The sequence below is a fragment of the Chaetodon auriga genome, chromosome 23, assembly GCF_051107435.1.
Source record: "Chaetodon auriga isolate fChaAug3 chromosome 23, fChaAug3.hap1, whole genome shotgun sequence".
NCBI classification, from domain to species: Eukaryota; Metazoa; Chordata; class Actinopteri; order Chaetodontiformes; family Chaetodontidae; genus Chaetodon; species Chaetodon auriga.
This window is the reverse complement of record NC_135096.1, coordinates 8,579,810-8,593,829: the sequence shown is the minus strand read 5'-3', so window position 1 is coordinate 8,593,829 and position 14,020 is coordinate 8,579,810. Positions and strand designations below refer to the sequence as shown.

The 14,020-nt window shown below is 42.4% G+C and overlaps 2 protein-coding genes across 3 annotated transcripts in view; one reads left to right on the top strand and one right to left on the bottom strand.

Annotated features, from left to right (window-relative positions):
- Positions 1-12,390, top strand: part of filip1l (filamin A interacting protein 1-like) — a 71,068-nt gene extending 58,678 nt beyond the window's left edge. For both annotated transcript variants that reach the window (XM_076723561.1, XM_076723562.1), the window contains 2 exons: positions 3,700-6,535; positions 11,559-12,390. In XM_076723561.1, coding sequence (XP_076579676.1) covers positions 3,700-6,535; positions 11,559-11,771 — 3,049 coding nt within the window. In that variant the 3' untranslated portion in view covers positions 11,772-12,390. The remainder of the gene's footprint in view (positions 1-3,699; positions 6,536-11,558) is intronic.
- ect2l (epithelial cell transforming 2 like) overlaps positions 1-14,020 on the bottom strand; it is a 105,506-nt gene that overhangs the window by 83,054 nt on the left and 8,432 nt on the right. Inside the window, exons 20-21 of the mRNA XM_076723569.1 lie at positions 13,846-14,018; positions 13,594-13,750 (exon numbers count right to left, since the gene is read on the bottom strand). Of these exons, the coding sequence (XP_076579684.1) occupies positions 13,617-13,750; positions 13,846-14,018 (307 nt within the window). The 3' untranslated portion in view covers positions 13,594-13,616. The remainder of the gene's footprint in view (positions 1-13,593; positions 13,751-13,845; positions 14,019-14,020) is intronic.

Below are 14,020 nucleotides of genomic sequence, written 5' to 3'. Positions count from 1 at the left end.
TCTTTTGGTAACACACCACCACATTAAGCATATAACCACCACCAGGAAGTTAATAAATATCAGACCTACATATTTTACACGTTGATTGCACTCTGGGGGCATATCACTTGGCCTGTGCGGACTTTAAATACAGTCTATGCAGTGCATCCATCAGCGTCCTCCCTTCAAACTCTGTCCCACATCGGTCCACCATGCACAAGTTAAAGCAGAGGTGGCCGCATGTGTGTGCACAGGATATATATCGGCCTGTACATACATGACCTAATCACCTGTGGTTAGGAAATGGCACAGCAGCCCTGACATATGGAACGTGTAACACAGCTTTAAGCAGCGGGTGAGCCACAGTTTCCAGCTTAGGGAGCCACGTAAAGAGAGGGAAGCCCTCTGTAAAACTGTAATGGTGTGCTGGTGTGACTCCCTCATAGGCTTGGCTGACTGCTCCCAACTGGATGCTTCCTTTTCTTTTTTTAATGCCATTTATGTTAGCTTACTAAATTATATTTGCAACAAAGCCAGAAACAATCCTGTCAAGTTAAGATATCCCACTTTAGCACCCTAACTCACCAAATGACTCCTATTTTTCCATGACACATTAACGACTCGCGGTGGTGGTCACGCATCCGTTTTTAGGGGAAACCAGCCTGCAAATTGGCGCCTGGTGCAAAGGTTGTACAGGCTGCAGAGTGGGTGGTAAGGTATCTTGTAATGTTGATAGCCATGAAACTACTATGTCACCAGCTTTATGTGCAGCACTTTACAATTTACTCCCCCAAAATAATGTTCTTTCAAGCTGTGCGGATGTCTGCACAAACGGGCTGCTCTCTATTGACACTGAGATAAAAAGTGATTGGGATGGACATGTGGACAAATGTTATGTACATCAGTAATATTTTGCACTCCCTGAACACATATGGCAACTGCTTCTACTGTCTTACATTAGATGGCAAAAGCTGGTCAGTTAAGCTTCTTCTACTTAATAAAGGGTGGATTTGCTCAGGGCCAGCTGCAGGATAATATTTTTTACCAAAGGTCACTAAAGGTCTATTGTCCTGTCCAATTTTATAACATGCAGACTTGCAAGTCTGCACTAAATTACATCTAACAACAAAAATGGTCTCAGATGTGGCTCTGTTGGCCAAATACACTCATCTATGTGTGTGTCCGTGACGAGAAAAAGTTCAGGAACAACTGACCTGGACCAACATTTCCTTATGTACCACAAAATACTTTGGGAATAGAGCAATATAGTCCCATTAAGGGCTAGAAGTGATTTCACTGGTGTGAGGCAAGCTGTGTATTTTGGGCATAGGGGCCATGCAGCTTCCTCTCAAAGGATTTGCCTTTATTAGAGCAAAGTGCCCTTGCATGTACACACGATTAATAGTCACTTCAGGAATAAGAAGTATTTCAAAATGGACTGATAGGCAGAGTTTCCAGTCCAACTAGGGCACAAAGTACATTTCTCTTTCTATTTTGGCTGATGACATCACTAGAAAAACAGCGGGGACTGAGATAAGAGATTGAATAAACAGTGATTACAGGCGACAGGCTAGTTTGCAGGAGATGTCTGCTGGTTTTGCTTAGCAACTTAGTGTTTCTACATACGCAATCTGTTGGAAGAAAAAGCAATTTTTCAACACATGTATGTTTCTAGATAAGGTGGGCATACTTTCTTTGCACAGCACTCTTATCCAGAGTCCTTGAAAAAAGTATGACAGATGATTAACATATTTTATCAACACTCCTAGCAGCCAGTAAGTAAAAAGGGCACACTTTAAGTCAGCAAAGCTTGACAGTGGAGTACAACTATAAAGTGACATAAAATGGAGTTACTGAAGTACAAGTCCTCAAACTATTAAATGTACCCATTGTCCAAATAACAGGCTGCGTTGGTTGTCATTTGTCCAACTCTGAGTGACCCTGCTTGAACCACACATTTATTTTCATTTTACATAAAAAAAAGTTTACAGCATAATTCATAACATCTCTGAATCCACCAAAAACCACACTAATAATGAATTCTGATGCATATCCTTGTGACATTTTATTGAGTGTTGTTTGGTCTGGATCTAATGGCAACGCTCAGATCCAGTCTCATGTGCTCCCCCCTACCCGCTCCCACCCTTTAGCTGCTACTGAAGAAAGAAATGACATAGGCTCTGCTGCTGAGAAGTGACCCACCCTACCACACTTACATCATGGCCCACAACCCAACTGTACATGTGGAATTAGTGATCCCGGAGAGTGTGTGTTTGTGTGTGTGGGGGGATTTCTGTATAAACTCTGTGGGACTGTAATTGCCTTAAGCAGGGGGAATTCCTTTAAATGTATAAGAAAAAAACGGGGAGGGTAGGTGGTGGTTTTGGTAAGGGGGAGGAGGATTGGTACTCGAGGAACCCCTTAATTAAAGGATTGTTCCATGCCAGTGGGCCATCTGTGTGGAAATGCCTGGCAGCTGCACACACAGCAGTCGTAACATACCTTCCCCGGGGGCTGTAGGCACTCTGGCCTGGTGATGTATGCATGTGCCTGATGCGCTGACCCCGGCTACACACTGTCCGTAAAACGCTGCAACTGCATCCAGTGGCACACATGCAGCGTACCTTGACATCATTTGAGTACTTTGTACCCCATCTGGGTTTTGTATGTAGAAATACGAGACAGTAGATGTGGAGTTATAAATATTACCCTTTACTGACTTTGATGTTTCTCGTCTGTCATGGTGAATTTAAACAGAAATTGATTAAAAGATCTTTAAAGAACTGCATCCTATCCACACATGCTCCTCATTTGAAGAAAAATATTGCTGATGTCCAGTCTGAACGCACTTACTTTTGATTTACTGATTTGATTTTGTCTTAGCCTTTGCCTCCATGTTCAAGGATGTGCCTTTTATGTATGCTTAAGTGTTTATTCAGCATCCAATGAGTATACTTGTACACATAGTTTATGTTTGATGAAAGATACGCTGTTAAACAACAGTAGCTTTCATCAAACAGATCCTGGAGAAACATCCTTAGAGTTATTTTACAGTACTGCTCATCTTTTCTGGTAAGATCATTACGAGAGGTCAATATCAACATTTGGCTGCAAGTCACTTGTTTTCTCACAGGACGTAATCGGCCATATGGTACACAGTACACCCTCAGATACCATGGAAACTTTTTGAAATTCACTGATTGTTGAACTCAAGGCCCAATATTTACAGCAGTAACTCAGGTTTCCAAACCATAAGAGAATTAGTTGGCAACAAGGGAACAAAAAAAGTAACCACAGGTATTTCAGACTACCAACCTGAGAGAGTTAAAGTCATGCTTTTTATGATGTGTTAAATTTTCCATGACATTAAAACTTAAGTCCTCCTCAGAAATGCAGAGAAAATAACAGCGTTTATGATGTGTCAGTGCTTGGAGAAGTGGGCCAAATGGGTAATGACAGTGGGGGAGTAGAGTTTCTTTAGCACCTTTCCTATGCATTCAACATAAGTTAAGAAAATATTTTAGGTCTATGTGTTGCTCCAAAATTCACTGGAAAGTTGATCCAAAAAATGAAAATTTGCAGTGGGAAAATAACAATTTCACAAAAACTAACATTCACATATTTACTGCCAAATTGTCTCTTTTCTTATAAACTTACTGTGTACATGTTCTGAAATGGATTGCTTAAAGATCATGTTTCCTTTGTTTCTATTTTTTACAGGTTGAAGCTGTTAATTGACCAGGAAAAGGCCTACCAAGAAAGAAAGGACGAAGAGAACAATAAAAAAGTCTCAAGTCTGAAGGAGGAGCTGACAAAACTCAAGTCATTTGCGTTGATGGTTGTGGATGAACAGCAGCGTCTCACTGAGCAGCTGAAACAACAAATAGCAAAGGTCCAAGAACTGAGTGCCAGTGCTTCACAAGCCCAGGAGGAGCTGAGCTCAGCTAATGCCCGTCTGCAGGAAGAGGAGCAAAAGGTCTTTCGCTTGGAGGCTGAGCTGCGTGACCAAACCGGTCGATACCATCAGGAACAAGAGGCCATGACTGCCAAATTGACCAGCGAGGATGCCCAAAACAGGCAGCTGCGCCAGAGACTGTCGACTCTCAGCAGGCAGCTTGATGAGCTGGAGGAGACCAACAAGACCCTGCGCAGAGCTGAGGAGGAACTGCAGGAGCTGAGGGACAAAATTAGCCGTGGTGAGTGTGGAAACTCCAGCCTCATGTCAGAGCTTGAAGAGTTACGGAAAAGGGTACTTGAAATGGAGGGAAAGGACGAGGAGCTGATCAGAATGGAGGACCACTGCAGGGACCTCAACAAGAAACTCCAGAAAGAGGCAAATGAAAGCCAGAGCCTGAAGGCTGAAGTCGACAAACTGAACCACAGAATTATGGACTTAGAGAAATTAGAGGATGCATTCAGCAAGAGCAAACAAGAATGCAGTTCACTCAAAAGTAACTTGGAGAAGGAGAGGACAGTGTCAAAGGTTCTGACCAGTGAGCTGGAAGTCTTGAAAGTCAGGGTTAAGGAACTGGAGGCTGCTGAAAGTCAACTGGGAAAGACAGAGCTGACACTGAAGGAAGATTTAACCAAGTTAAAGACTCTGACTGTCATGCTAGTGGATGAGAGGAAGGCAATGGCAGAGAAGCTAAAGCAAATGGAGAACAAGGTCCAGAACAGCACTGGTAAACTTCAGGCTGAACAGGATAAAGTTACGTCAGTCACAGAGAAGCTAATTGAAGAGAGCAAGAAAGCACTGAGGTCAAAGGCTGAGCTGGAAGAGAAAATGTGCAGTGCTACAAAGGAAAGGGATGACCTGAAGGCCAAGTTGAGAGATGAGGAGGAAAAGAGCAATGATTTGGAGTCTAAGATCACCATGATGAAGAAAAGGTTGCAATCGCTGGAAAATATAGAAAGAGAACACATGAGAAACAAAGCTAAAGAAGAGCATATCAAAACACCCATTGCGAACCGCTTCCAACAAGAAGACAACAAAGTAAAGGATTTGACGCAGGAGGTTGAACGCCTCAGACGCAAATTAAAGGACATGAAGGTGGTCGAAGGTGAACTCTTAAAAACAGAAGAGTTTGAATCGCTGGAGAAAAGATTCACCAGTGAACAAGAGAAAGCTAAAGCTTTGATGGAGGAGTTGGAAATATCCAGAAAAGAACTTTCAAAGTACCAACTGGCTGAAAAGAAAGAGTGCAACCAAGAGCATGTTCTTTATAAACGCTTGAAGGAGGAGGAGGCAAAGTCGAGTCATTTGACCAGAGAGGTCACAGCTCTGAAAGAGAAAATCCATGAATACATGGGAACAGAGGAGTCCATTTGCCGCATGAAAACTGACCACTCTACACTGCAAAGAAAACTGACCCAGCAAGAGGTCAGAAACAAAGAATTGGCCAGAGAAATGGAGACACTCACGAGGGAGCTTGAGAGATACAGACGTTTCAGCAAAAGTCTTCGCCCTGGCATGAATGGAAGACGCTTTTCAGACCTCCATGTCTCCACCAAGGAAGTTCAGACAGAGCCACTTGACCTCATGTCTCCCAACTGCAAGACAATGGCACCACTGGAACGCGCTGTGGTGAATGGGAAGCTGTACGACGAGAGTGAACCTGAAGATAATGCAAACTACAGCAACGAGCTTCAGCTCACCAAATGCAGCCCCTCACTTATCAATAATGTAAACAATCTAAACAACAACCTGAGAAGAGCACGAGTCCCATTCCTCAAAAACAAAGACACCCCCCTTCAGGTGAATGGTAAAGTGCAACCACGGCAGAATGGCAACCATGTTCAGCCTGGAGATGTCGTGTTGACCCACAGTCCTGGGCAGCCTCTGCACATTAAAGTGACTCCCGACCACGGACATAACACAGCAACACTAGAGATCACCAGCCCAACCACAGAAAACACCCAGTCATTCACCAGCACTGCCGTCATACCCACAAGTGGAGGTCCACCCAAACAGAGAATTACCATCATCCAGAATGCCTCCATATCCCCAACTGCAAAATCCATTTCCCCAACAATAAAATCCAAAGGTTCGCCCATATCTGACGAACCATGCTCACCAGATAGGGCCCTATCACCTTTCACTATGGCTACGTACTCTAGAGCAATGACTCCAGACTCCTGTGGCTCTGTAACGCCAGACAGAGCCATGTCACCTATACAGATTGTGTCAGTGACAACAGGCACCCCTGACCGCTCCCTCTCCACAGAGCCAGTAGAGGTTGTTGGGGGACACGCCGTCTTCCGTGTGACTCCCGAAAGGCAAACCAACTGGCAGGTCCAGAGGTCTAATAGCTCTGGGCCAAACGTCATCACCACAGAGGACAACAAAATCCACATTCACTTAGGGAGCCCCTTCATTCAGAGCATCAGCACTCCGTCGCAAACAATGAGTCCATGCCACGCACCTGGACTCCAGGAACAAAGGACTCAGGTGCTTGCGAACTGCAGCACTCCTACTGCCAAAGGCAACAGCAAAATCACAAGTAGCATCATGATTAAGCCCACCTCCACCCCAATCCAAAGGCCATCACAAATTACAGTAAGTAATGCCTATGACTGACCCGATAACCCCCTAAACCCTCCATCCCATCCTTCGTTACTGAGTCCTGCCCATGAGATCCAATAAAACCTTAGACCCTAACTCTATACCCTGATACATTTACATGTCTGTTTTTACTTGATTTATGATCTTAAACTGGGGTTTGAATGTTTTCCTTTTTATTTTGGTTTGCTTGGTTCTGTGTGATTAAGTTGAAACAATTGTTTGCCTGCATGAGAAAACATATACCATTTGAAAGCACTAGAAAATTTGATTTAATTTGACATAACACCAGGTTTTAACTTATGTGCACTTACTGTATTGTACTCAGTGGCCAACTTGCCATGTAGTCATACGATTCACACTGATGTATCATGCCAGTTTTTATACTTCATATTACACATACTGCATTATGATTAAGTTGTTTGGTTTTCTGATAATTAAAGTGTGCAAAAAGAAGTGTTATGTTTTATAGTTTGTCATCCATGCTTGCCAATTTCATTTATTCACTAAATCCAGCATGTTTTGAATGTGTAAAATTAAAAATACTCTGAGGAAAATGCAATTAGATTGAAATCAGTTGTTTGATTTGATTTTTGGTGCATGCAAAGTAACTTTTTAACACAGGTGTTCATGTCACACAGTGTGTAGTCAGAAAATTATGATTCACTTTCTCAGATCTGAACATGAAGACTGTCAACACCTTCTTAGATCTAATTAAATAATACCCAAGTGGAAGAGTTGTCTGGAAAAACCTTTGTGCTCATACTTGACCAGATTACAAAACAAAACAAAAAAAAAAACCATCTGGGATTGTCACGTGTTTGCTTACTTGAGTTAAAGTCATAGGCTGATGTCATAGTGTCTCCTTACATTCATAGCACAGCAGTGAACAAGAATGAAAACCAGTGGTTATGAAGACTATACTTCCAGTTTACCTTAGGCATCATGTTACGATGCCCTCAAGCAAGTCAGTCCATCCCTACTGGATGCTGAGGCATTGCTCCCAAGGACATTGTTGATCCATCTGGGATTGACAGTAAGACAAAGAAAATGCTTTAAAGCAAATCTTTCAGTGCTGGAAATCAAGAGAAAACTGCCCATTGTTGCCCGTTTCTGAGAGGACTGTCACCAAACACTGCACCCCAGGAAACACACTATAAACATCAAAAAACCCCTTCAGAAAACCTGATACAACCTCTGGGTCTCAGAAACACTAATGTATTTGTTGATAGTTTAACCTCAGTGATCTCTTAGCACAAAGTCTCACGTAGCTCGCTATTCACTGGACAGTAACCCAAAACGTCTGTTTTATTTTGCTTTCTCCCATGAATCATGTCCTTTGAAAATGAGTCATCAGTGCAACTTGTTCCTCCATGTATATGCATTCTTCTACATGTGGTTTTATGAGCCCACAGTGGAAACGTTACCGCATACGTGCGAGCCGTTTAAATTAAATCTGCACCGAAGGTCAGAACAAGATGATGAGCGGATGGAGACTGAAAGACAGGAATGGAAGGGATGTGGGAGACGAAGAGACAGGATACAGTGGGAAGGATGTGGGATTATTTTATCTGGAGTGGTACATTCATTAATGTCATACAAAGCTAATGTACAAAAAAAAGAGAAAGTTTTTCTTGCCATAGTTTTGGGTGAATCAAAGTAAATCATGTTATCTGCCCACTGAGAGGTCTGATTATGTACTGTAGTGACGCACCACCGATACACAAACAAGCCTACATTTCAAACAAGACTTCACTGCGCTTTATCTTTGAATTTCAGACGGATCATCTAGTTTTCAAAGAATGGATGCTGAGCAAATTGATCTGCACTGTGCAGTTTGTATGTGGGGATTATGTGTTTGTGTTTACAGGCCTGGCAGGCATAAGTGTTTTTTGGTACAGTATATCAACTAAAACTGGTGCTCTTTGCTTAACACTGATCCAGAAAGCTTATATAGCTCAAGATTGAGCCAATATAGTGAAGAATGTAACAGTGCTGGCTCCAAACTTGTCATACTTGAGGATAACTGTCACTGTACTCCAGGTGGAAAACACCTTTGAGATGCTGCATTCCTCTTTGTACCAGCTAGGTCCATTGCTCTTCCTCTAAAATTGTCCAAAGATTCAAGGCGAAACAGACAATGAACAAACGGGTATTTATGGTGGACAGAGCTGATATATGTACCAAGTTCTCTATGTTCTCCATGTACCAAGTCCTCAGTGTCATTTAGATGGAGTGAGACAACTGTTGCAGGAAAGTGGCGAACCCAACCCAAACACACACACACACACACACACACACACACACACACAAACACACACACACACACAAACCAGTGTGACAACGAGGAGAAGATTAAATCAAGCATTAAATTGAATGAGTGTGAAGGAGCGCAGCTGGAGAGACCGGATCCAAAGCAGTCTGGGCGCGATGAAATGATGCAGGGGCTAAACAAGATGCTATTCATTAGAGCTCTGCTTGAGAAAGCATCCAGCAGCTGGGTTTGCTGTCTGCGACCTCAATTACCCCCTGACTCACTTAAGACTTACTCGATTCATAAACTGTGCTCGTCTGGTTCAGCCAAAGAAGGCAGCTCTGCAAATGGTATCCCTGCCAGACTGATAAAATGAGGATCAAGTGACATGCTGAGAGCCAAAAGGGTGTTTCATCGAAAAGCCTGCAGTGATGCTCGCTCATGCTGGCTGAGGCTGTAATCACACCAAACTCACACTGATGCTGCTGATTAACGGCAGCATTTTTTATTGGTGAAACAAACCGTGAAAAACACCAAACATCGGGATGTGACTTTAAACAATCGGCTACTGATGTGAATCAAGCGCAGCCAAGAAAGTCTAATTACCAAACGGCATGCCAGAAGACAGGTTGTGCATCACGCTGCAGGCGAGAGCGGATTTCCTCATTTTCGCCCAGAATGCTAATAATCGCAGGGGAATTTGCTCACCTTGACCGACAGGCACAATAAAAACCAGGGCAGGACAATAAAGAAGTGGTCTCTGAACAAAAGGCTTCATGCTGCGTGCGAGTGCGAGAGGGTAGACGCTGTGAAAGTAGCCTCTCTCACACACCAAAACAAACCTCATGTTTGGTTGCCGTGGAAACAGCCGTGCCGGTATTGCGGAGCGCCGGGCAGAGGAAGTACTTAGCTGAACTCCTGCTGCACTGCTGATATACGAGAGAACAAAGCCGCACATTAAGGCCTCTTTCCATGTAAAATCAACAGCACTCCCATGACGTGGAGCCCATACAGATTTTCTGGCCCATTCGCTCCACTGAAGCATGAACTCTACTTATTCTGAAATTTATGAATATTCAAGGAAGCAGCTCTCTGCAGATTTTTGTGAGTTCTCAAAAAGCACAAGCCACACACGAACACATCCAAGTGCTTGTCTCTAGTTGTTCAGCTTGGGAATAAAGTTGGTGGGTGTGATGAAACTCATGGAAATACTGAAAAGTCTCACTCAGCTGCAGACATGTTTGTCCAAGTGGTAGCCCCAATATCTGGCTCTAATTAACACTCTTGTCCAACATGTACAAGAGGTCTCTGCTGCAAAATGCCTTTTTGTTTCACATGTTCATTAGGGACACAGAAATCTAAAATTCTGCATTAATTCATTCAAAAGGATGACTTGAGGTGGTGGAAATTTTGCAAAATACAATTACTTTTTCCAAAAAGTAGGCGCTGAAGAAGTGGCCCTACGTGCCAATTGCATCCCTTGATAACTTGAAGAATTTAACCGCATTCTGTCTGCTGCCATGGAGTAATTTAGTCTCTAGAGGAGACAAACTGTGAGCTTCAAAAGGAGCAGAGAGACTCAGACATCGACTGTTCGTGTTAAATGTGTGACTTAAGCTAATTTCGAAACACAGACACACATATATAACATAAAAACAAGAAATATGTGGGAACATTTTCGAAAAGGGCTGAAATCCCAGAGGCATGAAGTGCCTACTGCAAATGAACGAGGAGCATATGGCCTGGTCGGCTGGGTTACTTGTAGTTGTGGAAACATTTTATCAGAGTTCCTGTAAACAGGATACGTTTTCTACTGTACAGGGACTGATCCAAAGTGATGCCCCTCAGTATCCTGGCATGCTGCACTGCATATAAACACACTGATTGAAAAGTGATTGCACAGTAAGCGGAGCAGTAAATTGTTTGAGAATCGGAGAAATGCTGTGCTTCCCATATTTTCTTTTGTTGTGCGCAGACTGGTTTCTAAGCAACAAACTCACACTGTTTTAATAACAGAATCAACTGGGACTGTATGAGGGACAACAATGAAAAAAGATTTTCCATCAGCAAGACAGCGCTCTCTGAGAATTAAGACTTTTCTGGGGCTGCGTCGGTGAAAACTGTCCTCTATAATTTATCAGATTATCACAATAGTCGCTGATTAATTTTCTTTTGATCGCCAAATCACTGATTAATTGTTGCTGCTTTACCTTCACATAAGCTTGATATTATTGGAATTTTTCTTTAGACAATAAAATAGCTGGAATAATTATTTTCTGTTGTCTAATCATATATATCATGTGACAACATGTGAGAACATGCAATACTGTTAAGAGGGTGTATTTCCAAAATGGTGCTACTGCTGGGAATATGTGAACATGAGGATTACAGAACGGTGAGACTGGCCTGTTTCAGAGTTACTGTGAAATGATTTTAAGAGCATCAAAAATGGACAAAAAGCTTTTTCTTGTCTTCGAAAAGAGTTCTTTTTGGGACAAAGTGCATCATCATGCAGTCAAGGTTTGGCACTGTGATCATTTACTGCCCATAAAATATGATTTGATATCATCTAGTGGTCATCGTCAGTATTGCATCAGCTACTGCAAACACCTCAATCAAAGTTATGTTCATTATCTGGTCAAAACTGCAAACCTACCTCTTGTACATAGTATGTTCCAGGTTCTTTGCTGTAAGTCACAGTACGGTCTTTAAAATGACAGTATTACAACTCTGTCAGACTTCACTGTTGCTCTGCTTTTTCCACAGATACCTCTGGAAGCATTCCGACGACCTGGACCGACAAGGATCCCCAAACCGAAGGGCTTCGGCTCCCAGAAAGGGACAAACAGCACGGCGGCCAGCGTGGGACTGCAGAACAAGAGCCATGCAGCCACTGCGAAAGAGCAGGCCACACACACGCCTGCAGCCCACAACAACAACAACAACAACAACCCACATCTGGTGAACCGCCGGCTGTGACACCACTGATGCTTGAGGCTTTTCATCCTTTGCAGCAGGTCATCTTAAAGATTTCACTTCAGTCACTTCAGATGATACACAGAATGCGTAAAAATCCAAAAATAACTATGTGCAAAAGAAAAACAGGACAATTCAAACTGTCATCGTAGCATTGCATTCTTCTTTCATGTTTTAAGAAAATAAGTGTTCCACTGTTACCTAATCCTCCTCTGTGGTGCTCTGAAGACTGCAAAATGCAACCTGTTTTTTGGCGCTCACTGTGTACACTGTGTACTGTATTAGCTGTAAATAAACAAACGACACTTTTTAGGAATTAACTCATTTCATATTCACTGTCACTGTGATCATCATAGGTCAAAGTAGAGAGCAATGCTAGAACATTAAGTATGTTGTCAGGTTACGCTGTTGAAAGAAAGTGAATGTTTCTCTTTATTGTCGTTTGTATTGATCTTTAATGACACATAATCACACAACCATTTATCCATTTTTTAATAAGTGGCAATAATGTACATAAGTGTATAAGTGATGTGTTGTATTGCAACTCATTCATAGTGATACTCTTTAAAATGTGAAATTTGGGTTATTTTTGGTTATCAATAAAGACTTTTTATACCTGGAACGAGAGAAATGTCTCTGATTATGGAAAAAACCATTAACTATAGAAAAAGCCATAGAGATACCTTAAAGCTGCAGGTATTGGTAAAAATAAGCTTCCTATCACAATTTCTAGATGAAAGCTTGTTTAAACAATGAAGCTGAAAATAGTTTTGGAACATTTAGTATTTAGAAATGCTGAAAAACTGGAACATATGCAGTCTGTCAATAACTGGGAAATATCAGTGGTGCAATGAGAAACACAAACAAAAAAGATCTCAGAATATGAAGCGATGTTTGCTGGCAGTTAAAGGGCTGACTGAGAAAGAGGAAAGCCACTTGTGGTGCTGGGATTGTCAAGCTGATAACACCGGTTTTATGTCAAAAGAATGAATGCAGGCATTGACTTCCACTACTTCACACAAAAGATAGAAAGGCAAACACAACACAAGCCACCCTGTCACATCCACTGCGACTGACACTCAGAAAAAAGTTAATTAAATCTGCAATGAAGCCACTGCAGCAGTTTTTAACGACAATAATCGTGGCCTCCTGTCAAAGCATTGTTATTCATTTTGCTTGTCAGCGTCAGTGAGCGACACATTGAGCAGGAAGTTGTGAAGATGTGTGTGTAGATGCTCGCTGCCATGTATTCAAATACTCTGAACCTTCCAGCAAAGGAAGAGCAGGATTGCTTCAAATGACAAAGTGACAAAATACTTGATAATTTCCAAATATTGCAAATAAAGAAAAAACCTGTGTTTGAGTGATGAAAGAGTTCAGAGAGAAATGAACCTTTAATATTAATCAGGTTTCTATTTTTGGGATGGTTATTCGTTAGTTTTTTGTGATATTGTCATCTATGCTTCTGTGATTGCTTGGATTATGAACAGAGAGCTGGGTCTCATGGGTTTGGGAGGTCACACTCATAGTTGATATAAGCACATGTTCTCCTGATTATGAGTTTGTGAACATTATAATAACTTGACCTTTTTTGTTTAATAAAGCTATTTCACGGGTTGTGTTTTGACCTGGCCTGGCCTCAGCCTCTCAGCGACTGTTTGTTTCCTGATGTCGCCACAGACTGTTTTCCATTATGTTGATTTGGAGTGGTAGGAGAGCTTTGTCTTTACCTCGTATTGTGGTGTGGAAAATAATTTCCTTTTGAGATTTCCTGAAACGTTTGAAAACTTTTGCACATAAAAAGGGCCAACAGTGGCATCCAAACCTCCTCTTGTCTCGCCGGTGCCGTCACTGATGTCCTGTCAGAGCAGAGGTGATAGCTGAACGCAGCACAGACAGGAAGTGCTCTCTCTCTTCTCCTCTTTCTGTGGCACAAACCCAAGAACGACAAGGCCCCTCCAGGACAAAGGCGTGACTCACATCTACAGACAAAGACATCCTGGTAACTTTCAGAATTTACACTGAAGATTACGGGCAATATTCAGAGTGCACTGTGCAAAAAAAAAAAAAAACTCACAGCGTGTATGTGTGATCTCTCTGACAGCCAGGCTGCTGAGAGCCACAGAGGCCAGGAAAGTGTGTGTGCAGCGGTGAGCCAGCGTGAAAGGTGTGTGATGCACATTTCGCCGCGTCAGCACCAAAGCATCGTTAAACAGGAAGAGGCCCACGTCAGCCACCTGCTCGTAGGTCCT